Raw genomic sequence first — 25,766 nt, 5'->3', positions numbered from 1 at the left:
ACGTTCTGCATGGAGCACTGGGTGTTGTGCATGAACAATGAATCATGGAACACTTCATCTAGAACTAATGATGTAATGTATGGGGATTAACATAAGAATAAAAAAAAAAAAAGAAAAAAAAAAAAGAATTTGTCCTATGGCAGGACTCACACCAGTGAGGAGAGGTCACTGGATGAGGTCCACAGCAGGAACTGTTCATCATGGCAGGAGCGGCGCCTGGGTGGCTCAGTTGGTTAAGCATCTGACTCTTGGTTTCCGCTCAGGTCATGACCTCAGGGTCATGGGATCGAGCCCCGTGTGAGGCTTGTGCTTCGTGCAGAGTCGGCTTGTCACTCTCCCTTTGCTCCTCACCCCCACTTGCTCTCTCTCTCAAATAAATAAAATCCTTTTAAAAATCCCACTTAAATAATAGCAGGAATTTGGAAACCATGGCACCAATCATGGAATGATAAGTTGTACAGCCAAGCAAATACCAGGCAGCCATAAAAAAGAGAGCTAGGCATATAGGTACATAGATGAGTGGGGAAAGAGGAGGCCCTAGAGTAATATATGTGGAATTACCCCATAACTTATTTTTAAAATTATACGTGCTTCTGTAGATACACGGCTAGAAACCTGAAAAGATTACTAGCTCTGGAGAATGGGATGGGGTGGGTGAGGAGGAACTCACATTTTCTTTTGTTTTTTTTTTGCAGTTATTTTTCTGATTTAAAGGAAAAATTAGTAACACCTTTGAAGCCCTCTAAGAAGAGGGCAAGAATGCTATCTACTCAGTCTTTCCCTTCAGCCCCAAAACTTGCTAAATCCCTCCTCCTGGAGAATCCTTCCCGCTGCCCCCACCTCTGTGCTGGGTCCTGTTCCTTCCCACAGGGCTGAGCTTCCCAAAGGGAGCCAGAGCCCCAACACCTCTCCGTCATCCCCAGTCCTCTGGAGTCCTCCTTCCACCCCACTCTTGCACTCAAAGTGCCCTTGATCTCCTCCAACACCAGGACTGCAGACTTGTGACCCCGGAGCCAGATGTGGCCTGAGGCTTTATAGTTGGCTAGCACCACATGTTTGGTTGTGTTTATTCTTCGTGGATTTGACGTTTACCAGTTGGGAAATTTGCCCTAGAGTTCCTGCTCTCTGTCTTCTCTTTAACCACCAGAAGATCTGGCCCATTACACCCACCTTCCCACACGGCTGGAATTGAGTGTCAGCCAGACCCGGGGTCTCCACCACTCTGTCTTGTGGACTCTCCCAGCCCCCTGGGCAGTAGAGTGTTTGATCCCATTTTAGACCCTTCTCCTCTGTTTAGTTTCAACAGTAGCAGCAGCTGCTAGGTCTTCTCCTTTCTCTTTAACTGCCCTTGTTCAGCGTCCTGTCCTGGCTTCCTTTCCTTTAGCCATCCTTTGAAGTCCGGCATCCGTCAGGGGTCTGTCCTTGGTGTATGTGCTTTCCTTGTCTCCGTGAGTGCCCTTGTCTGCCTCAGGTTCCGCTCGTGTCTCCAAAATCCCAAACTGCCTCTGCCTTCATTCATGACAGTACAGTGGTTACAAAGTAACCCAAACCACAGACCTTAGTCATACTCCCTTTCCCTCAGTACCCACAGGCCTCTCCTAATGATTTGATTCCTTACATTTTCATTCCTTTCCTTCCCTACCATCCCCATCTTGAGTCAGGCCAGCAAAATCTTGACCCCTATCCAAGGCAATTGTTTCTAATTTTTCTCTTACAGCTTATTCCTCTTACCTCATCCACAACATCTCCAGCCTTGTCCTCCCAAACCACAAATCTGATCAGGTCTCATCCTTGCTCAAATGACCTCCCGTATTCTTCACTGCCTGCAGGCTGAAGTCCAAACTTCTTAGCCTGGCATTCAAGGCTCTTTATGATCTGCTTTCGGCCTTTATTCATTCAGGCAACAAAGTGAGCGCCCACTATTTGTCAGACCTTGAAGACACTTTTGTGAAAACAAGTCATGGTCTCTGCCTTTATGGGACCACGTTGTACCTGGGACCTTACAGACTCCCCACCCCCAACATGCATACACACTTTAAAGGACAAACTAAAATTCAGTATCAAGGGACTACGAGAATGAAGAGTTAAGCCAACTTTAGGATAAACGGTCAGGCAAGACTCCTTGAGGTGATGACATTTAAGCTGAGACCCAGAGGAAGAGAAGATGCAGTGGGTAGTTCATTCCAGACGAAATCTCTCCTTCTCATGCTGGCCTTTCTTCACTCCCTTTCCCTATTTACTCTGCACTTCATGCAGGCTGAACCACTGCCTAGTACTCGTATACATTGTACTCGGGGATGCTTCTGCCCTAGCTGTGATCTTCTCAAAGGGAGGAACTGCCTTGTTCATTTGGGTCCCTGGTGCCTGGCACATAGTAGGCTCAATAATTGTGAGATGAAAAACTGGATGGATGGATAAATGGATGGAGGGATGGATGGATGGATGGATGGATGGATGGATGGATGGATGGATAGGTGGTTGGGTGGTGAATAGATAGATGGGTGGGTGGGTGGGTGGATAGAGGCATGGATGGATGAATGGATAGGTGGATGAGTGGATGAATGGGTAGTTGGGTGGGTGGATGATAGATTGATAGGTGGGTGGATGGATGGATAGATGGGTGAGTGGGTAGATAGATGGGTGCGTAAAAAAGTACACACGATTTAAGCTGAGCTGGCTGTATTGTCTTTTGGGGATAATTTTATAACCAACAAAGCTGAGGCTTGGAGTTTGCTGGAATTGGCTTGAGCTGCGAGAAAAGTGACTGAAAAGAATTCTCACTCAGGTTCTCTACCACTTTAGTTACACGTCGTTTTTCTGTGTAATCATCCTTATTATTGAGAAATGGGCAAGTATTTTTTTATTAAAGTAGAATTGACATACAATATTATATAGTTTTAGGCATGCAATGTAGTAATTCAACAATTATATGCATTGCAAAATGCTCACCATAATAAGTATAATTACCATCTGTCACCATATGAAGTTACTATAATATTATTGACTCTATTCCAGGCAAGCATTTTTTCTTACAAATAAAAAACTAACGTTTAGAAACTTTTTTCTCAATAAACAGCTCTTAACTGGATCTTGCTTTAATTCTAAGGGAATTTTTTAAGGCAGAAAAACATGAGGTAGTATGCACAGTGCTTAAGTGTCCAGCCTCTGCAGCTAGATCACTGTGTTCAAATACTGGTCCAGCCACTACCCACAGTGGTAGGTCCGTAGGTCCTGGGGAACCTCACCAAGCCCTCAGTTTCTTTATCTGTAAAATGTAACTGACAACAGTACATACTTTCAGAGCGTGGCTGGGAGGATTCAGTGACACGTGTAAGAGCACAGCACATGAAACCAAGTAAGGACTCAAAAACCGGGAGGTGCCGCTCTTACAGGACTGAGGATTCTTCAGCCTGGCCCATCCAAATGCCTCCTAAAGCTTCTAGAAGAATCCTAGCCAAAGACGACAAAGGGCATGCACTTTGAGCTATTTTTCTGGTGAAAGAGGAGAAATTCTCTTGTTCCTGCACTCCCTGACTCCAGAGCAGGCGTGGAAACGGTCACAGACACACCACACATCCAGCTTCCATCAGATTCTGACCATACCCCTGCTCCCACTGCCCTGTGCTGGGCTAGTTCAAGGCCACGCGACCAGCCACAAACAGACCCGAGTGGCAGGGTCACAAGGTACCCCACACAGTATGACTGTAATTTCTCTTTGTTTGTCTGTAATCTGGGCTTTCTCACAAGACCTTGGCTGTTAAGTGGCTGAAAACAGCTCAGTCTTGTCCAGTATAAGAATTTAAACAGTCCTGTTAAGTAACACTCTGCCCCCGAGATCCCCCATCTCTGGCACCTGCTCCTTTCGGAAGTATCATCTCGCGATAAGGGGAGTGAGGGTCTCTCAGTCTCTCACCAGAAGAGCCGAGACCCTCATTCACAGGCCTCTGGGGCCCAGGGTCTCAGCGTGGAGTGCTTCACCTGCCCTGTCACTGCTCCGTCAGGCTCAAGTTGAGGTCCTGGTCTCTCTCGGTGCAGTCAGAGCGGCTCATTGGATGACCAGCTCCTGCTGGCCGTGGGCTCCTTGCCTCCCCGCCCAGGAGGTCTCCCCTTAGCCCCACAGCAGGCTCACCGCCCCCCTCCAGTGGCCTCTGGCTGTCATCTCAGCATCTTCATCATGCAGGGAGAGCAGGAGATCCAGAGTACGAATTACGCCCACTTGCACTGGATCACACCCATCCACACTCTCAACCCTCTGGGCCTCCCCGTATCCCAGGCCAGCCATGCTGCCCCCAGCTCATCTGGATGTTTCCATGGCCAAACCACCTGCACCCATGCATGCGTACACACACACACACACACACACCTTTTTTTCCCACCTCCATCTTCAGGTGCTCCCACGGCAGATGGGCATCCCCCTACACCGTAGTGGAAGCACCAGTCTGTCCATACGCCTAGACTTGCTGTATTAAATGGGAGCTCGAGCAGTTCTGCAAGCCTTCTCTCCACAAATCTTGGCAGTGGAGCTGCCTAATCCTCTGTATTCTGTGTTCTATTTTCCTTCTCTGGCTCTGTGTGACAGGCCCCCTGACCCAGCCTCTGGGAAAGGAGGCTCCAAATGGAGCATGGTTTAAAGGCAGCAGGATGGGGTGGGAGGGATCAAAACACATGGCTTCGTATTTGCCAAATATTCTCCCTTTTGCACCCATGCCTCTTCCAGGCCTACCACAGCTGAAGGCGCCAATGTCTTCTAAGACACTTTTCTTTGCTTCATTCTTACCTGTGTTCATTGAGCAACGGTCATTAAGCACCTGACATACAGGCATTGTGCTGAGATCCAAGTGAGTAGCTGCCTCACAGCTGTGATATGAATACAGTGGAACACCTTGAACAACATGGGGTTGAACTGCGCAGGTCCACTTATATGTGGATTTTTCCACATATATTTCTCTTCCTTATGATTTTCTTTTTTTTATTTTGTTAATCACCATACATTACATCATTAGTTTTTTATGATTTTCTTAATAACATTTTCTTTTCTCTAGTTTAGTTAATTGTGATTATACAGTCTATAATATATAAAATATGTGTGGACTGTTTGTCTTATCATTTATGCTTCTAGCCAACAGTATGCTATTAGTAGTTAAGTTTTTGGGGAATCAAAAGTTATACATGGATTTTGGACTGCATGGGAGGCCAGCCCCCCCACCCCCATGTTGTTCAAGTGTCAACTCTATTCTCATCATGTGAAAAGATGCTCAGCATCATTAGCCATGAGGGAAATGCAGATCAAAACCACAGTGAGATACTATTTCACATCCACTAGGATAGCTATCATCAAAAGATGGATACTAACAAGTGTTGGCAAGGATATGGGGAATCGGAGCCCTCATACATTGCTGATGGAAATGTAAAATCAGTATAGCCACTTTGGAAAACAGTTTGGCAGTTCCTCAAATGGCTAATCCAGAGAGTTACCATATGAGCCTACAATCCCACTGCTAGGGATATACCCAAGAGAAATGAAAACATGTTCATGCAAAAACATGTACACGAATGTTCATAGCAGCATTATTCAAAATAGCCAAAAAGTGGAAACAACCCAAATGCCCATCAAATGATGAATAGGTAAATAAAACATGGTGTAGCCACACAGTGGAATATTACTAAGCTATAAAAAGGAATGAAGTACTGATAACATGCTACAACACGGACGGACCTTAAAATTGTTATGCAATGTGAAAAAAGGTGGTCACAAAATACTCTATTTTGTATGATTCAGTTGTATGAAATGTTCAGAGTAGGCAAATTCATAGAAGCAGAAAGTAGTTTAGTGGCTGCCAGGGGCTGGGGGAGGGTAGAATGGGGAGGGACTGCTTAATAGGTGTGGGTTATTTTTGATGTGATGAAAATGTCCTGAAGGGATATAGTGGCAAGAGGTGCACAGCTCTGTGAATATAGTAAGAGCCGTTGCATTGGACACTTTAAATGAGTGAATTGTGTGGTATGTAAATTTTATCTCAAGAAAGCTGTGAAAAGATGTGCTCATCTCATTCGCCAACTGAATCCCTCTTTCCCAGTTCTTTAGGTATCCTAGGACAAATATGAGTTAAACTTCCAGTCATTTCAGGACTTTCTCCAACACACTTTTTTTTTTTTTTTTTTTGTACCAACTTTTCCTTTATTTTTTTCCAACTTCTCCTTTTTTTTTTTCTTTTTTTTTTTTTATTCTTATGTTAATCCTCCAACACACTTTAATTAGAGTCTGATATTAGGTAGCTAGACACCTATTTAATGATCTTTTTTTTTTTTTTAAGATTTTATTTATTTGAGAGAGAGAGAGAATGAGAGACAGAGAGCACGAGAGGGAAGAGGGCAGAGGGGGAAGCAGACCCCCCGCTGAGCAGGGAGCCCGACGTGGGACTCGATCCCGGGACTCCAGGATCATGACCTGAGCTGAAGGCAGTCGCCTAACCAACTGAGCCACCCAGGCGCCCTATTTAATGATCTTTAAACAGTTATTTTCCATTAGAAGGTAAGCTCCAAGAGAGCAGGGACTTGTGTTTTGTTCATTGTTATATCCACCAGGCTTAACATAGGGCCTGGCACATGGTAGGGTCTCAATAAATAGTTGTTGAATGAACGGATGCCTTCATGGAGCTCACACACTAAATGGACACAGAAGGCCAGTGATGACTGCTAGTCATCATTCACTCAGCGCGTATTTACTGCAGCCTCGTGGTGTGTGGAGTGAATGAATGAGGCAGACGTGTCTCTGTGCTGGGGGAACTTACAGCAAAGGAAACCTTTACCGAGAAGGTTTAGCACTTGGATGAAACACTGAAAACAAATAATATCTAATATTCACTAAAGATTTGCAAATATTGAAAGCAGAAATTCTGTTAACGTTCCCCTTACTGGGGCTCTGTGGGAAGTTGGGCTGAGTTGAGATAGTCATGCAAAGGAAAAGATTCTGAAGGATAGAGGATGAGTGAGTAGAATGTCAATCCAGAGAAAAAGAAAACGGGTGTTTGCCAATGATTTTGCTGGTTCCAAGGAGGCAATTCCAAGCTGTGATTTTAAGTTTTTGTTGAGGTGGGGAGTAATATCGGGAAAGGGGAAAGTGCCAAGAACCATCCTCCATGTCCACTGTTGAGAAGTCTTCAAGAAGAGATAGGAAGGGAAAGAGTGATTCAGTGGCTGGGAGGGGAGGGAACAAGGGTGTTTTAAAGAGATGGGGAAGATTTCATTATAGTGTAACTGCCTTCTTCACAATGGAAAATTATGGGAAGGACAGCCAAGAGGTCAAGAGAGAGGGCAACAAGATATATGATGATGACACAGTTGGGAAACCAAGAGGCCGGCTTGTAGATACACAGCCCACAGGGTGATGGAGGTCTTGGAGTTGAAAATGAAAGTAAGAAAACTTGTCTAGTTGACTTCTCTCACACCTACAACCTCCTCATTCCACCTCTCTTTTGCCCCATGTTTTCATTTTAATATGCAGGGTTTCTAGAAAACCTATAATGGGAAGGAGATGTGAAACAGGGCTAGGAACTGATTAGGACATGACCATGGCTCTTGCACAAGGCAGGGCAGGGTCAGAGACTTAAGATACTTGGAGAAATGGGAGGAGACAAGGAAGATGTGGGCAGAATAAGGTTCAGGGTCAAGGATGACGCTACAGAATCTAGCGCAGATTGCTCACTAGAGTTTGGGGAAAAGGGAAAGATGGGTTAGAGAAAGACCCCAGACTGAGGAAGCTTATGAGCTAGTAAATGAATGAGTAGATCTTGGAGGATCTTCCTAAAGGGGTTGGCCAACTTTGCAACTAGAGGACACACTCCCAGAGCCCAGGGGAGCTTGAGAGTTGGAGTGAGCCCAGGCACAGATGACCCTGTGAAGAGGAACGAGGTGAGATTTATTTTTTCTTGAGGCCAGGCACCTCCATCGTGTTTTTGGTTTGCCCAGCTGTCCACCCACCAGAAAGAACAGATGACAAAGATGGCCCATCTCCGTCAGAGGCAGTCTTGCCTCCTGGTTAAGGGCAGGCATTTTAGCCCAGGAAGCCACCGAGGCTCTGTGGCTCCCTGGTTCTGTGTCACTGACCATGCGCTCAGGCCTCGCTGCACTAAGGCCTATGTCCTCACCTGTAAAAGCAGGAGTGATAAGCAACGGCTGTGGTTGGGATGAAATGGGATAGTAGAGGCACAGCTCCTAGCACAGTATGGCACTTAAAACACTTCCCAAGCCTTGGGGGCAGTTTTCTTTGGGTATTTTCACATCTCTAGAATCAGGAAGTACAGCATTTTTTTCATGGTGGTATGTAAAATGATGGTGTACCTTTCAATTTATGGTGTCTTAAGTTTAATAAAATATGGAAGTAGGTAGACATCTAGTAAGAGGCAGTTGGGGTGTTTTTGGTTATTCTACCTGTGCTAGATTCATGGCTCCGTCAACGTCTACAGGTTTCATTCTTGACTTTAGGTGGGTTGAGCCTTTTCCCTGGGGACAGGAGCCTGGCCCCTGGAGTCAGCCCCACTGAGGGCAAGTCTTGACTTGACTGCTGCTCACCATGAGACTGGGGCTAGGCACCATCACCTCTCTGACCCTCAGTTCTCCCTCTCCTCTATAAGGGGGTAACAATATTACCTACCCTCCTAGGGTTTTGTGAGGATAAAATGGCATAGAGTTCTGTAAAGGGCTTAGCACAGTGCTACATTGCATACACATTGAATAATGATGATGATGAGACTAATAATTAAATAATAGCATTACCATATATAACCAGATTACATTTTCTAAAAAGTGTTACTATTATTATTCCTGAACTACCTGGGGAGCCCCGCCGCAAAACATCCAACTGGGACTCTCAGCGGGAAGGGATCTCAGAACCCAAATCGGCGCTCCTGTTCTGTGCTGGTGTGTATCTAGGACTGCGGCCTCACCTTGCATGCTCTCCCCCAGCTGCCATCCTCCTTCTTGAGCCACCTTTCCATCTCCCCAGCACTCCCCTCCTCAGGACTTTGGCCCCTTTGGACACATTACTTTAGGAACTTTTTGCCTTGGGAAGATGGCTGGCTCATCTCCCTTGGAAAAAAGACCACCACAAACCCCAGGGTTTCTCAAGCAATTAGTGACCCAAGAGCTCCCCACAACGAGCCTCCTCTCTGTCCCATCATCCTCCTGTCTCCTCTTGCACCCTTGGTCACTTCACCCAGCGGTCTGCCTCTGTCCTTGCTGGAATTCCCTCAATATGCAGTAGCCTACATGTAAATGCATGTTCTTTTCAAACCCTCTTACCTCTACCTAATGAGTCTGGCTTATCAAAATCAGTCAGGATCTGTGTACCACATAAATAACTCACACACCAGAGCCTCCCCGTATCTTCAGATCTCCCTGGTGTTTCCCATCTGAAATTCTCCACAGTCTTGAGAGCATTGCACGTATTTCCTCTCCAAGTGGTATAAACAGGCTTTCCTCTGGGGAGGCTGCAGAGGCTCCCAGGCAGATAGGCTCTACCAGCTCCTTTCTTTATCCCTGATATTTCTCCTCACTTCATGAAGACCCAAGCTAGAACTAATGACTTTTCTCCAGGTTGGCACTCTGGCAAGCCTTTCTCTTTTGAGGTGAGACCCCACCCCCACCCCCACCCCCCGCAATCTACCTTGTTCCGCCATTAATAGCTGACCTGCCTCGTTGCATTGATCCCGGGATCAGGAAAACCCAGATTTTTATGTACACCTTTGCCAACAGAATTGCAGTGTTGCACGAGCCACTCCAGCATGGCATTTGATGAAAGTTCTCTAACAACACTGGTTTCCCCTCAAGGTCTGGTTATCACAGAGTTGGATCTGGAGCAGCATCATGGGCCCTCCAGATGCCCCTTGGGGAAGCTGTGGAATTAGGACTTTTCACTGGGTTTGCGACACAACAGAATGACTCTCATGGTCTAAGGAGCGTGCCAAAAAGGCCTAGCCTCTCAGAACTTGTTTCAGCTCACTTAAAAATCTTAAGGACGACTCTGAAAAACAAACTGAGGGTTCTAGAGGGGAGGGAGGTGGGAGGATGGGTTAGCCTGGTGGTGGGTATTGAGGAGGGCACGTTCTGCATGGAGCACTGGGTGTTATGCACAAACAATGAATCATGGAACACTTCATCTAAAACTAATGATGTAATGTATGGGGATTAACATAAGAATAAAAAAAAAGTGACAGAAAAAAAAAATCTTAAGGACATAGTGCAGTGTGCTGGCTGGGTTGGAGCATAGGGTTTCACACAATGCAGCAGTACTGGGGCACCCTTGAATCAGAGACTGGAAAGCACAGTGTGTTAGACAAGACTCCCAACATTTACCTATTTATCTGTCTGTCCATCTGTATACCCTCAGACATGTTTCCCTATCCGCCCCCCCCCAATGTGGCATTTAAGCCAGGCTATGGAAGACAAAGTGGCATTATAAAGATGTCTAGACTACAGCAAGATGAGCCAAACTCTAGCCAGGGGAAGAAATAAAGCAAAGAAAGGCCACCCACCTTGTAGTTCCTCCCCAGCTAAGGGGCAGAGGCAATGGAAAGAAAGGAGTGGGCTTTCTCCCACTCCCAAATGTCCACGCTACAGAGGTCTTCTCTTGGGGGGATTTGAAGACTGAGTGCCTCGTGTGGTCAGGTTTTGGGACCTGGGGCCACATTGGTCCAGGCTCTCCAGGGCTACGCTCCCTGTTCATGCCCACAAAGGATGGAGGAAGCACGCTGGCTGGCCCACTGGTGGCTGCCTGTGGGTGACCAGCTTTTCCCCTTTCCCACCCTTCCCATCCTGGCTCTCCCCTCTGGCCCCGCTCCCATGGGCTAGGATGCCACAGAGGTCCTGCCTGCCTGCCCTTATTCACAAAGGCAGGTCTGTCTGGAGCGGAGCAGCGCAGGCCCTCAGGGGGGAGGGCCTGGGCTCCACACCTCTCCCCTTAAGGAAACAGACAGGTCCAGTCCAGTGAGTTGGGGAGAGGCTGTTGCCCTTGTTAAACATCTCCTCATAGGCTCAGGCAGAGACCCGGTGACTGCGTGAGAGGAAAGTGCTCTGCTCTGGGCACCCGGTGCAGCAGGGCTGTGCGAGAGGGGTGTGTCACCACCCAAATCAAACTAGATTAAACCAAGTGGGATGCAACTAGCTGCTATCCAGTCCTTTGCCCTCCATCAGTCAAAACAGGTTTCCTCTGAAAATCTCCTCTATTTCCTAGTTAATATGCCAAAGAGAAGACACGGCCACTAGCCATTCTGCATTTGTCATCTCTCAGAGACTATGATTTACAGCATGACCTTGAGCTTCACTGCTCTGGAGGTCACTGTCCCCATGCACTTAGTTGAGCCACCCTTAGTAAGTGTAAAAGACCTAACAAAACACAGTAAAGGAATAAAGGTGGGGTCGTGGTCAAAGGCATGGGCTCTGCAGTCAGGATTCCTGGATTTAAGCCCAGAAAGTCAGCTTACCTGCACAAGGAGACCAGGGATGGTGCCCACCCCACGTGCTCGTTTTAAGGATGCAACGAGGTAACACGAGTGAAGCACAGGGCTCCCAGCACAGGGAAAGCATCTCATAGTTCTAGCTATGATTTTTGCTGTTAGGGTTATTCAGAATGAATAAGACCAACTCCCTGCACTTGATGGAGGGTGAGAAGTGAAATCGTGCATGAGACAGACCGTGGTAAGCAGCAGGATGGGAGTGTGAGAGCCCTTGGAAGACAGGGTCCGGGGGGACGTGGCAGAAGCTGTGGCTGCTCAGCCATAAGGACAGACAGGCTTCACGCATGTGGATGTGGGATCAGGGGATGGCTTCACCAGGGGCCCAGGCATGGGACGTAGAGGTGGTCTCCCCGCAGAGGGGTGGGTGCTGCTGGGCAGGGGGATGTGCAGGTGCCTAGGGTCACCTCACACTCGTTCAGAGTCAGGTCATAGAGGACCTCAGTGCCATTTTGAAGAGTTTCGACTTTTATCTGTAAGCACTGGGGAGCCAGTGGAAATTTTTGAGAAGGGAATTTGGAAGATGCTTCTGGTAACATTTTGTGGGAAAATTTTGGTGGTGGGAGAGGGCAGGGCAGAGGCAGAGCCAAGGCCAAGGGGCACAGTGCTCTGTGTTTCCATCCCCGAAAAATTCATCAGTCTTCAAGTCCTTTCTTTAATGCTCATCTTCTTCACTGGAGTGCACGCTGGTCAAGGGCAGGGGCCTCGTGCTTCCTCTGCACTTTCATATCCTCAACACGGTCCCCGGTGCTCCATCAATAGTTGTTGAATGGAAATAGGAGGTCCTAAACTAGAGCCATGAGAGTAGAAGGGGGATGATGGGTCCAAACCATCAGGGGGGGGAAATGAGGAGGATTTGGCCAATGACCGGAACTCAACATAGGAATCATCGGATAACTCAGGGTGTGGGTGCGCAGGACAGAGACAGGAATAGAGAGGCTGTTCACCGACAGGGTGGACATAACCAAGAATCCCACTCTACAGAGTAGAGGGGGGCTCCCTAGGGCATGTGCTGCATCTAAAACGAGTCACCCATCCCTACGGAGCTGAGGGTGGGGCCGGCTGTGGAGGTAGGGCTCTGCAGAGAGGTCAGAGTTGGAAGCAGGTGCAGGAGAGTCGGAGGAGAGGGGAGAGGTGGGATCTTCAAGGGAGATCAACCTGGAACCTGAGTAGAGAAGTGAACAGAGGCGGCTACCCTGGGGGGCGCCCCACGTTCTCAGATCCACAATATGTGACAGTTCTCTCAGAGAAGCCACGGGACACAGGCCCAAGGCACACGGTCATAGCATTCAAGGCGAAAGCTGGCACTGGTCCGTACTGTGCAAAACTCCAGAGGTTCAACAGGTGGAAAATGGCAGACAGAGCTGTAGGATCAGTCTCCCGCCTCCAAGTTCTGTTGTTCTGATCACTTCTTACGCTGTCACTGAGGTCCTTCTTCTGGAGGAGGATCTGCATGCGTCATTGCTTCCATTATCAGAAACCTTCCATTGCTTCCCACTTCCTAGACAGTCAGGCCCAAAGCCCGTGGCAAAGCATTTCAGTGACCCCACATGTGGTCTGAAAAGCATCCCCTTCTCCTACATCCTTTCCCATCTCATCAGGCTGCAGTGCTCCCTCTCCTTGTTGCATACCAGGGATTCTCAAGCCTTCATGGTTGGTGTAGGCTCTTCCCTTAGCCTGGAAAGCCCTTCCCCTCTGATGGCTGCTAATTACAACTCTTCTCATCCTTCAAGGCCTCTATCGAATGCTACCTCTATTGCAAAGCCTTCCATGATATCTCCGGTAAGTAGGGCCCTTCCTTCCTTCCAGGACCCATGGAGTGCTTCGCCTAGCCATTATTTCATTCTTTCAAGGATTCCATCGACCTGATGGCTTGTCTCTCCCCTCCGCTAGCTTATGTTATGAGAGGAAAGGACACATGCTGTCTTTGAATCGCCCACAGCACGAGCTCTCATGCATGGAAGGCAGTCCACCAACACCCGCAAAGCCTATGAAGAGAGAAGTACCCCAGAGCAGGGGATGATGACAGCTCCACCACTTCCTGTTAGTTATTTGGAAATTATGGGGTGCCTCATAGTTATTTGGCTTTAGGGGTTCACTCTGTAATTAATATATTGGCCCAGTGGGGGGTTGTCTTACAACCACATGTGTTACCCATGCTCTCTAGAGCCATTTTGATATGGAGGATACACTCTTACACCTACACTAAGATTTTGCCGAGCATTGCCTGGAGTTAGACGAAAATGGAAAAGCTTGGCCTGGCCCATCAGAAGTGCTTTATCATTATGTGTCCTCCCTGATGGCAGTTTAGAGAAAGCCCTAGACAGTTCCACCAGGATCATAAACATATTTCAAGAGCCATGAATTAGGAGGATAAAGTTTCCCAAACACTCAATTTACAAACTCAAAAAGCATCTGTTCATTCAATCATCTATCATCTTCTTCTGCCCCTCTGACAGTATTTGGATGTAATGAATATCCTGATTTATTTCTCAACAGCTTGCTGTCTGTAAGGAAAACATACATTCAAGAAATATATTCAGCAAGGCTCAGTGAGCACCTACTACATGCCAACAGTGTGTCTGGGTTAACAATGTACAGTATACGAGTCAGGGTAGTTCTTTCTGTGGTCTGTGTTTTAGGGGTTAGACATTTTCTGTTTTGTTATATAAAACTGAGAGCAGTTGAGGATTGCTGTAGACAGTCCTGCTTTTTTTTTTTTTTTGCCTGCTTTGTTTTTATTTTAGGATAGACATTTATAAAACACAGCTGGCTAAATGCTAACTGCAGCTGTGAACAACAGAATTTAAATATATCTCTAATCCAACAAACCTGGTTCTTGGCAAGGAAGGGGGGAAAGTTAATTTTTTTTTTTTAAGATTTTATTTATTTATTTGACAGAGAGAGAGAGACAGAGCGAGAGGGAACACAAGCAGGGGGAGAGGGAGAGGGAGAGGGAGAAGCAGGCTTCCCGCGGAGCAGGGAGCCCGATGCAGGGCTCGATCCCAGGACCCTGGGACCGTGGCTTGAGCCAAAGGCAGAAGGCAGACGCTTAACGACTGAGCCACCCAGGCGCCCCAAGTTAATTGTTTTTTAATTTAGTCTTACACACACACACACAAAGAGTAAAAGGGTAATATAGCCAGAGGGTATGTTGAGTGATTTTTTTTTTTTTTTTTAGCTCAATTTACTTGGATCCTGCACTGTAGGTTGGGCGGGAGTTTTCCAAAGCACTGAACCTGTGAGAAAAGTCTTCGTCTATTTTCATAATGATAGAAACCATCATTTTTTGAGCATTCATTCTAGGCTGGGCAGTTGCTTGAGAGCTTTGCCTGATTTACCTCATTGCATCCTCTGGGGTATATGCCATTTACACATGAAGAAACTAAGGCTCAGAAAAATGAACTTGCCTGGAGTGAGGCTGCTGATGAGGGTAGGATTGGGAACCGACAGCCAGCTGCCTGACTTCAGGGCCCACATTGTAGCCACAACTGGAATTTTTCTTAACCTACCTGCATTGCAACACAGTGGCACCAAAAACATACTTGAGAGGTGAGTAATGACAAGACTGGGAAAGTGGAGAGTATTGTAAATGACATATCCTCCGCTTTGATTCTGAAGGACAGATGGCAGAAATATGCTAGCTGGCCTACCCAAAAGAACCCCCTAGGTAAGTGTCTTTCTCACTTCTGTATTTCAATACATAGTCATTTTCTCTTTAATAGTAATATCGATTGCATAAATGTTTTTTAGAAGGAAGTTCAATAAAGCATTATTGATATTAGTACTACAAACTGAATATCCAGTAAGAGAGGGCTCATTAAATAAATTCTAGGGGTACGCACTGCCACTGTGAAGAATTCTCTTTTAAAAGAATATAAAATGGGGCGCCTGGGTGGCTCAGTCAGTTAAGGGTCTGCCTTCGGCTCAGGTCGTGATCTCAGAGTCCTGGGATGGAGCCCCCATCAGGCTCCCTGCTCAGCGGGTGTCTGCTTCTCCCTCTCCCTCTTCTGTTCCCCCTGCTTGTGCTCTCTCTCTCTCTCTCAAAAAAAAAAAAACCTTCAAAAAATAAAAGAATATAAAATGGAATGGAGAATGCCCATGATATATCACTAAGTGAAAAAGTAAAAGTCCATAAATACTGTATGATCCCATTTTTGTTTTATACACACATACTATCTATATGCATAGATAGACAGGTAGGAGATAGAAATGGACAGACAGAAACACAGGAAAAGGACTAGAAAGATATCAATATCACCAATATTTTAATATGATTATCTCCAGATAATGGGTAAATTTTTTTTCTGGTATTGCCTACATTTCCTATAATGAAATATATTAATGATGTAAAGATAATTTTTAAGTAACACATTAACCCAACAATTTCAGTAAATAGATAGTTTTTGAGTATCCACTATGTACCAGGCTCTATGTATTCCAAACACTAGAAAATAAAATAAAACCAAAAAAGAAAATTTACTGATATCCCTGTTCCACTCACATTTTGGATGATCTCCTTCAGTGTAGTTTTTAAAACAGAGTTATCACAGAGCAGGCAGCCCTGAGCCCTGGTTGTTAGGAGTTCGTTCAGCCAGTCCGGGCCAACCAGCCCCGAGCCCTGACTCTGCCCCTTGCACCAGCAGACGTCACTGCCCCCTAAGCCTTCGTGCCATTACCAGTGAGCAGGACTAAGAGTGGTACCTGTCTCATGGGTCTCTTGGAGGATTCAGTGAGTTACAAGTAAAGTGTCTTGAGGTACACAACAAGTCATGCTGCTGTTATTATTACTGCATGTAGAACGGATACATTGCTATTCCACTTTGTTTTCCTTCTCCTTGCTTCCAAAGAGTATAAACAGTTGTGTTTCTCTTGGACAGCAGAGACCACTGTTCGGGTCCTTTGGGCATATAAAGTCACCTTTGGATTTTGTGTGTAGGTGGGATCACCCAGTCAAAGGCATTTGGTCTCATATCCAAGCCAAAGCTGTAAAGGACAGAGAGAGCCGCCATGGTGTAAAGGAGAATGTATACGCCTTTCAGAAAACCATGGGAGCCAATGTTGGACAAGGATCTTACTTAATTGGGTTTGGAAACCTAATAAATCTGGCTAGTTATAGGCAATAGGACATCTAAACTTTCATGGCTTATTCTGACCACCTCGACTTTGGGGCTTGGTGTTCTATTCTGTCTTCTGAATGTGGGACACTTAGGACTCTGGAAGGAGAACGTCCAGTGGCAGGCTAATTCTTGGAAGGGCCTGCCTATTTCTAGCTGTGGCACTGCCTGGCTCCAGCCTAGCCACCGTCATTTCCTTTCTGCACGATTCTGAGGCCTCCTAACTCATGCCCTGCCTTCCCTCCTGCCCCTCTTAGGGTCTGTTCTCCATTCACAACCCAATAAGCATCTTAAAATGTCAAGTATTGGGGCACCTGGGTGGCTCAGTCGGTTGGGCCGCTGCCTTCGGCTCAGGTCATGATCCCAGGGTCCTGGGATCGAGCCCCACAGTGGGCTCCCTGCTCAGCGGGGAGCCTGCTTCTCCCTCTGCCTCTGCCTGCCTCTCTGCCTACTTGTTCTCTCTTTCTGTCAAATAAATAAATAAAATCTTTAAAAAAAAAAATGTCAAGTATTGTATGTCACCTCCTAATTCTAATCCCCACTGGCTTTCCACTGCCTTCAGACAAAAGCCCTAACTTTCAACATGACTCCACATCTCTGCATGATCTGTTCTTTGCACACTTCTCCATTTTGAGCATGTCTCCCCATTACCCACGGTGCTTGAAATATCCTGGCCTTCTGTTGGAATTCTAGAACACACCAAGCACTTGGTCACCTCAGGACCTTACCCCCTAGTCTTCCTTCCGCAAAGAATAGTCTTAGCCTTACTCTTTGCATGCATGACACCCCTCATTCCTCTGGCTTTCTCTTCTGTGCCACCACCTTAGAGAGGCTTTCCCTGTCTACCTGATTTGTAACAGCTTCTCTTATTCCAGTGCCTTGTTTGTCCCTTTTATAAAGTAGATCTGAACAAATTTCTACTTATTTCCAGTATTTACTTGGTGTGTGTGTACGTGCCTATCCCCAGTGTTCCCTGTTAGAAATTAAGCTCCCCGAGGGCAGGGACTGTATCTTTCCCTTTGTTTTCATGTCCTCTGGCAGAGCCCCTCATAGAGAAGGTGCCCAATAAATATGAAAGGAAGGGAGGGAGGGAGGAAGGAAGTCTCCGAAAAGGGGGATGCTTTTCCAGGCAGCCCAGTTTCCCGGGAATGTGGGCAGTGTGTCCTGCTCAGCCCTAGCATTACTGTGCAAGTTTTAAAAATAAAACCCCTGGGTGGAGTGAGAAGTCTTTAAAGAGGATGGGGGAGAGATAATGAGAAACATGAGCGGCCAACGCAGGCCCAGCAGGATGTGGGACTGGCCAGGAAGAGAAAGGGACCTTGACTCCAGGGAAACACTGACTTTGGGGCTGTAATAGTCTGACGAATGTAGGACTCCTAATTAGTCACCAGAGGTCTTTCTCTTGATCTACAGTATAAAAAGACTTTAAAGTAGCCAATTCAGGCTCTGCTTCCATCCTACAATAAGACATGTTGAGAGCTCTTTTGAAGAGATGTTCTTTACAATCGCTGAAACAGGGGCCTCCACACCCCACATCTGACTGCCATTCCATCAGAAGAAGGAAAGGCCAGGAGGTAACAGAGGCGATGAAGCCTGCTTTGGCTCACCCTCCCCCTGACCTTCCCCAGGGCCCGTCCCAGCGTGGGATCTGAACCTCCCACCACAGTAGGGCCCCAGCCAGACATCCTAAGGTGTATCCGCCCTCCAAAGGCTTGGCTCAGTTCTGGGGCATCATAAGGTAGGGAGGGTCAGGTTAGCGGGTCACTAGAGACAACTCGGACATCGCCTTGGAAACGCTCTCCCCCCATGTGAGCTGCCTCCATTTGGATCCACCCTGAACCAGCTGCGTGTTAGGTCCTCGGGCCTCAGTGGGAGGTGGAGAGGCATCTGGGGAAGTTCAGAGTAGGTCAGGAAGGGGTCCCCCTCCTTTAAGGAAGACCATCAATCTTCAGGTCTTCGTGAGAAGTCTGACATCCCAGGGGAGCAGGGGGCTGAAGATCCATAATGTGGGCTTGGCTCCCGCACTGCAAGGATGGGCTGAGCTGAGTGTGGGGGCTGCCAGCATCCCCTCCTTCAGACCATGGCCTGGACCCCTTCCCATAATCCATCTCTCTGTGCTGCTCCAGAAGCCAAGTGATGTGCTCACGGTCACCTGGTGCAAGCGAATACTGGCAAGCCTTTAACGCATTGATCGCCGCTGGGGTTTTTCCATATCCACAGCTATGTGATGGTCAGAAAGGCCACAAAGGAAGGCGTGTAGAGAGAGACAGCTGGAGCTCTACACACCGCACTTAATCTCCACCCCACTCTCTAGAGGCAGCTCTTGTAGAAGGAGGCCAGAGCATAAAAAGGACCAGTTCCTTACGCAAGGTCATGCAGGAGGGAGGGACGGAGCAGTGGACAGCCTGAATGCAAAAGCCGGGCCAGTCCAGCCTACACCAGCCTGTCGCTTTCATCCCAGCAGTCGGACTTCAGATGACTTAAGCTCAAAGTCCCGGACCGGGGCGCTAGAGCAGAATTTGTGAGGAGTCTGAGCCCTGAGGAACCTCATGCCCTTGGATGGGTGGGAATCCCAAAAGCTGTTTTGTGAACTGAGCAGAAGGAGCCTGCTGAAGCTGACTCCTTTGTTTGTTGGAAATGCCCACAGCCTACAAGTCCTGAACAAGTGGCCTGTGTCTGTTCCATGCTTCAACTCTTCAAGGGCTCTATGGCTTCCTTGGCTAGTTGTGGGTTCCTGACATGAGGATTTTAGAGTGCTGAGAAAGCACAGGGTGATTATTGTCCCTTGAAACAAACAAACAAACAAACTGATGGAAGAAGAGCAGGACAGCAGGTGACGTTCATGTCCCAGGAACATTTTTTTAGATCAAATAAATTCTTACAAAGACTTCTAAAAAAGCCTTAGCCAGACTGCAGACTTGTCAGTAGCAATAATTACTATTTTATTGGGCAAATACTGTGCTGTGTGTTACACCCTAAAACATTTTTGGTGCTTTACGCAGACTGTCTCACTAAAGCCTTAACCCAACCCTATGAGAGAGCAGCACCTAACATTGATAATGTAACGCAGAATGGACTTCGCCTCTATTACTGCCCATACTCCCGGAAGCAACCCCAGGAAACAGGTGCCCCTGTTCTGTTTTACAGAAATGGAGAAGCTGGCCAGGGCCATGCATCTGTTGAGAGTCAGAGCCAGAATTCAAAGCCAGCCTTACCCTAGAGTCCATGCCCTTGACCGTTTTGCTCCCCTACCATTAGGCACCACAGACTGTCACTCTGAACTAATGAAAGGGTAATGAGAGCAGTGGGGCAGAATCGGAACAGTGAGATGAATCTTGGGCTTCTCTGCTTACTCTCTTTCCAAGGCACTTGGAACTCTGCTTCCAGAGCCCTCCACAAAGGCATCCAGGACCAGCCGGGGAGAATGGAGCAAGTTTTTTGTGGCCACCTGAGCAAAGATTTTGTGCTTGCTCCTATAACTGAAATTCCTTATCACTAAAGGCCGAGAAACCTGGGCCGACCTAGCCCATGACTCTGAACTGGGGGAATGTTCTCTGGGCTGCAGACTTGCTCTGTGTGGGCTCCAGGGAGTGACTGGAGCCTTCACCTCAGCTCTCCCCCTGTTGCCATTTCTGAACTCTGGCAGAGATCCTGAGGAAGGACAAGGAGAGTCTCATTTTTAGAGGTTCTTTATGTCCCCAGAGGTATTGGTCCAGCACTTTGCACACATTGATTAATCAATGCAAACTGCTTCTGTTCCCATCCGACTGATGGCGGGCGAAGGCAGAGATGCTCTGTTCCAGCTGCCTCCATGGCTGTGAGGGCCGGAACACGCCAGATCGACGTCTCCCTTCTAGGTGCCTCACATCACTTACTTGCCTTTGATGCCCATCAGCCAAAAGACGTTGTTCATCTCTAAGCATGAATAATACAACTAAGCTGGATTTTTCCAGACAACCAAAGTGAGTTCTCTGAAGAGATGAGACTAGGCTGGCTAAGCCAGAGTTGGTGGCATATAGCGTGGGGACCCCTGAGGGGTGTGCTCCCCTAAGGCAGGGTCAGAGGCACTTGATGCAAACTTGTCAGCTTTGCTTTCAGATGTGATGCGCCCCTTTCTAGAGCTATGAGGAGCAACAGAGAGTGTCCTTGACCTTGGCTTTCCCACTCCAAGACTGTATGAGTCACTCATTCATTCCTTGGGCCAATATTTATTGAGCACCTGCTCTGTAGCGAGGTTCTGTCCTACGGATACAGCACGGAACAAGATGGATGAGATCCTGCCCTCATGAGTGGGGAAGCTGGGCAATAGTAAGTCTTTAAAAAATTGAAAAGTCCAGACTGGGACAAGGGCCATGAGAGGGAGAGACAGGAAAGAAAGCCTCTTTGGGGAGTTCCCAAGAGAGGTGAGGCCCGAGGGGGAAAAGACCTGCTATGCGAAGACTAGGGTAGAGCATTCCAGACAGATGGAACAGAGTCATAAAGTCTGAGAGGCAGGCAAGGACATGGCACCCCAGAGGAACAGGAAAGAGGCCAGTGGGGCCAGAGTGGGTGGGAGATGTGAGAGGAGCAGAGTCAGAGGATCTTGCTCGCCAAGAGGCCTCAGGCTGCTTATTCACCTTCCTGAAAATCACCTCTCTTCTCCAAAGTGTGCTCCGCTTGTTCTGAGAACTCATCCTTGCTTAGCCAAATCCAGTCCCTCTTCAGAAAGAAAAAGGAAGGGAGTTCTTTCTGTGGCAGGCAGGGCATCTGGCGAAGGCCTCCCGTGCGGATTGTGCCCACAACGACAGGCATGGATGAGAAGGGTCCCGGCGATGGGGATGGTGTGTGTGTGGTAGGGGGCCACTTCCGTGCCTGGGAGGGCTACAGGCTCCACACTGGAAGTCGCCGGCTCCAGGCTCAGCTGAATACTGCTCCCAGGAACTCATGAATAAGGCAACATTGGGCTTTGCCCTGCTCCTTTCAGACGCTTCTCTGCCCACTCTCACCCCTGATAGCTTCAGGGGTCTTTCTGGGCTTCTTGCCCTTACTTCTTTCCCTTTCACAACCGGAATCTCTGCCCTTCTTGGCAGCCCCATGGAATCATTAGCCTCCGGGATGCATGCAAGCTCCTCTTGTTTCAGGCAAAGTACGCAAGCAGAGAGGTCATATTCCGGGGCCTGCCTCTCTTTGTTCTCCAAAGGATGCCGAACAGGCGGCTGCCTGGTCAACCCGTCTGAGGTGCCCAGCTTGCTGATCAACCTCGCTGACAGGAGAAGTGTCCCTAGTTGACCCTTTCCAGTGGGACCATGACGAACACCTAGAATGTGCTCTGTTGAGGGTCCACCATGGCTACAGCAATTTTTAGGAAGTGTCCTGGAACTTCAGTCCCGAGAAGCAATGCAGCCAACCCCAAGTTTGGGAGCTCAAAAAGCCTGATGTCTGGCTTCAGGATGGACCCGCTGCTAAACCACACCATCAGCATCTCTATCCCAGCATTCCCTTTGTTGAAAGGAGTTTTCCCTATATAGGATGGCTTCCTTCTCCGGCCTTCTGTGGTTCTCATTTGAAGAACATAAATCGTCAACACAGCTGCCATGGTCCAGCCCCGTCCTGGCCTTGAGCTCTGGCTAGCTCCTCTTTCTTCTTCCCTGCATTCCAGCCATTCCTTAGCCTTTCCACCATTCCTTAGCAGTGCCACACTTCCTCATCCCATGTGACCTTGGCAGTACTCCTCCCTCCATCTGAAACACTCATCCCTCACTCAGTGGACCCTTGCCAGTCCCCCACATCTCAACCCAGGCATCACGAACTCACCAAAGCTTTTCCAGACCCCCTGACTGGGTCGGGTAGTGCATTTGCTTTCCTGAGACACTCAGGAGAAGTACTGCATGATTGAGATCTGTGTCCCTATCTGGCCTCCGGCTTTCCTGAAGGTAGGGGCCACCCATTCCAGGCTCTGTTGTACCCCAGTGTTCCCCAACATGCTCCCTGGCACACAGGTGGCCTCCCACAGGGGACTGGGATGGACCTGACATGGGCATGAACGACCCTCAAGTATCCCCCATCCCAGTCCCCACTCTCTCTCCTTTTCCTCTTCCTGCCTCTTTGTTTCTTTACTTTCCCTTCCTTCCTCCCTCCTCATCCTTGCTAGTCATTCCTTCTTCCTTCCTGGGACTTGGACCTGCCTGTGACTCCCATGAACAGTGTTGAAGCCAACAGAAGAACAGTCGTGAGTTAAAGAAAAGAGAACGTTGTCATAGCTTGGTATAACGTGTTGGCCTCAAACTAGATCACCCCAAACTCAGGGCCTGCGGGGAGAATGTAGGACTCTGGTTCCCACTGTAGTAGTCTGCTAGGCTCCCGTGGGAAGTACCACAGACCATGTCTCAAACAACAGAAGTGTATTGCCTTGCAGTCCTGGGGTCCTGAAGTCCAAAACCACGGTATCGGCAGGGCTGGTTCCTTCTGAGAGTGGTGTGGGAAAGAGCTGTCCCAGGCCTCTCTCCATCTTATAGATGGCTGCTAGCTCCTTCTGAGGCTGTAAGGGAGGGATCTATTCCAGGCTCTGTCCATGACCTGGAGATGGCCCTCTTTTCCCTGTGTCTTCATCTCTTCGTCATCCCTCTAAATGTGTCTCTGTGTCCCAATTTCCCCATTTTATAAGGTCGCCAGTCATTCTGGATTAGGGCCCACCCTAATGACATCATTTAGACTTGATTTCCTCTGTAAAGGCGTCTCCAAATAAGGTCACATTCTGATATTCTGGGGGTTAGGACTTCAACATGCGAATTTAAGGAGAGGATATAGTTCAACTCATAACACCTGCCTTCCACCTGTCCATTGCCCCAACCCTTTTTGATTTATTGAAGGAGAAAAAAGGGACACATCATCTTCTGAAGAAGTTATGTGGGAGCCAGGGAACGGAAGCAGACGAGAGAGGAGTGTGAACCAGAGAAAGACACCCACGAGTGAGAAGGGAAAGGCTGACCTGACAAGCAGCTGAAACCCCAGCTGTCGCCTGGCCAAGAGGTTACATGCTGCTTCTCTGGTAATCGGCGTTCATACCCCAAATTAGCTGCTCACTAGCAGTGGGGCCTTTCCCCTCCCTTGTAACAGGCGGATAATGACCACACCTGACCAATGGGATAGCTCTGAAGACTGAGTGAGGAATGAGCATGAAGGGCTTGCCACTGTGCTGGGCACGTAATAACTCAGGGTGCAGCAGGTGTGGTGTGTGGTCCACCTCACTGCCAGTGGGGGGTGAGTCCCAGGAAAATGGCCATTCCGGAAGAAGGTGATGACAAGGAAGAAGCTGATGGTCACTGAGGCCAAATGACTCCATGTTCTTGTTCACAATAATGAAGAGAAAAGAACCAGAGTCATGGTCAGACTTCAGCTGTGGCCTATGGACCAAAGTCAGAATCACCTGGGCCCCACCCAGGAAATGTAGAATCCTGGGGCCCTCAGGAACCTGGCTAAATCAGGACTTCTGTGTGCAGGATCTTTACCTGATTTTTAAAACAAGCTCCCCTATGATTCTTATGCATGTGAAAGTTTGCAAACCACAGATCCTGAAGAGACAGAGATGAGTCTTGGCCAAAGGACCACCCACATCTGCACAGTCCTGGAGCAAGACGGGCATGCTCCTCAGACCTGCCCCCATCGCTAGCATTCCTTGGACAGATTCAGAGAGGTTGTCTTGAGCAACTGTGCGTAAAGCCAGGCAGAGTACCTGGCACACAGTAAGGGCTCAGGAAACACTAGCAACCAACACAGAAGCCCTTCGATTTCTGAATGCTCCCGAGATGAAAGCAAAACCCATGCCAGAGCCAAAGCTCTTCCATGCTGCCCCAAACGTGGCCATAGTGGTCACTCATAGAGTCTCACTTTGGACTTTGGAACAAATGGACTTGTGGACAGCCTTTTCAGACCCACCTTTCAGTAATAACAATGGCAGATACTCACATAGTACTCACTATAAGCCAGGCACTGTGCTAAGAGCATGACTCATTTGATCCTTTCACCAACAAGGATGGTACGTTATTACCCCATTTTACAGATGATGAAACTGAGGCATAAGGCCATGGGACTAATAAATAGCACAGTCTGAACTCGAACTCCAGGGAGGTCAGCTGCAGAATCTATGCACTTGGTCACTATGTTAGGCTGCCTCTCTTAAGTAGTGATATTTAGGAATCAGACAATTACTGTTCCCTTCCTTCCTCTTCTCTCCCTCTAGGCCACTGGTCCGATACTTGTCCTTGTCCCCATACCTTGGACTCTGCCTCCCAGCTGTGTTGGATATCCTGTCAGCCCAGGCCCATTCTCTGTTCCCTGCCCACCCAGGTAGGTGCCCTCCCTCCTCTGTGGTTGAGTGGGCTTGATCCAGCAGTACCTTGAGGTGGGACACCTTGGCAGTACCCAATGAACATTTGTTGATTAGCGGATCCTCTTGTAAGGAGAAAAACTCATTCGCCTAGAATTTGTGTCATGTGTAGGTGTTAGATTTACCTAAAACAGGGTATGTCTGTGGCACCAATGACTGTAGATTATTTTTCTAGTAGCTTAAATCAAGGAGTGTTGCATTAGCCAAGCAACACCGATCTGATCAAGTGGAAGGGGCATGCCTTCCAGTCCGCACCATCCCTGATTCCTAGAAGCTGGTACAGCACGCCTGGTAGCACCATGATCCTCCATAGTTGATGCAGGGGCCACAGAATGCATGTCAGCAGAGTCAGTGAGCACAGCCCCTGTCCTGGGATCAGGCATCCCTTCACTAAGGGTAGAGGAGCATATGATGTCCCTATCAGTCATCATGGTTGATGCTCCTGGCCTGTGACGTCACACCACCGAACGAAGCAGAGTGCCTCCTTAAATCCTTTTCGCAACCAGGTAAAAGCCATATATGTATGTCTGCACACCAGATTTGGGAGGCAGTTTACAAGAAACTCCGTGTTTCCTCCCTTAATTTTTTGTGCATTAACTTCGCTCTGGATTAAGTACCTCACTTGCCAATCCATTCACTCACACTAAAAAAGGCAGGGTCAACAGAAGAAAGTCTCCAGTGTGCGCCAGCCGCCCTCGGCAGCAAGTTGATGATCTTGCCTTCGGATATATAATCTCAAAAGGGGACTTTCCTCAGAAGCCCTCAATGACCAAC

At 48.0% G+C, this 25,766-nt stretch overlaps 2 protein-coding genes across 16 annotated transcripts in view; one reads left to right on the top strand and one right to left on the bottom strand.

Annotated features, from left to right (window-relative positions):
• The window catches only part of FGF1 (fibroblast growth factor 1), a 101,361-nt gene that overhangs the window by 74,192 nt on the left and 1,403 nt on the right, over nt 1–25,766 (bottom strand). The window contains exon 1 of one of the 7 annotated variants that reach the window (XM_081826931.1): nt 16,015–16,918. The exons of 5 other annotated variants lie outside the window; for them this stretch is intronic. The gene's annotated coding sequence lies outside the window, so the exon portion shown is untranslated. Of the gene's footprint in view, nt 1–4,363; nt 4,882–16,014; nt 16,919–25,766 lie in introns of those variants that run through there. One more of the 7 variants, XM_081826932.1, reaches the window with a different exon arrangement.
• The window catches only part of LOC145722728 (uncharacterized), a 98,468-nt gene continuing 85,553 nt past the window's right edge, over nt 12,852–25,766 (top strand). For 4 of the 9 annotated variants that reach the window (XM_081826943.1, XM_081826941.1, XM_081826944.1 and 1 more), the window contains exons 1-2: nt 12,852–13,292; nt 24,846–24,952. In XM_081826943.1, coding sequence (XP_081683069.1) covers nt 13,161–13,292; nt 24,846–24,952 — 239 coding nt within the window. In that variant the 5' untranslated portion in view covers nt 12,852–13,160. Of the gene's footprint in view, nt 13,293–13,363; nt 13,554–19,411; nt 20,590–24,845; nt 24,953–25,766 lie in introns of those variants that run through there. The other 5 variants (XR_014147209.1, XR_014147212.1, XM_081826945.1 and 2 more) reach the window with 3 other exon arrangements.

This window comes from Leptonychotes weddellii, chromosome 7 (assembly GCF_054177405.1).
Source record: "Leptonychotes weddellii isolate Sample4059 chromosome 7, ASM5417740v2, whole genome shotgun sequence".
Taxonomy (NCBI): Eukaryota; Metazoa; Chordata; class Mammalia; order Carnivora; family Phocidae; genus Leptonychotes; species Leptonychotes weddellii.
The sequence above is the reverse complement of the archived record's forward strand: the minus strand, read 5'-3'. Positions and strand labels throughout refer to the sequence as shown.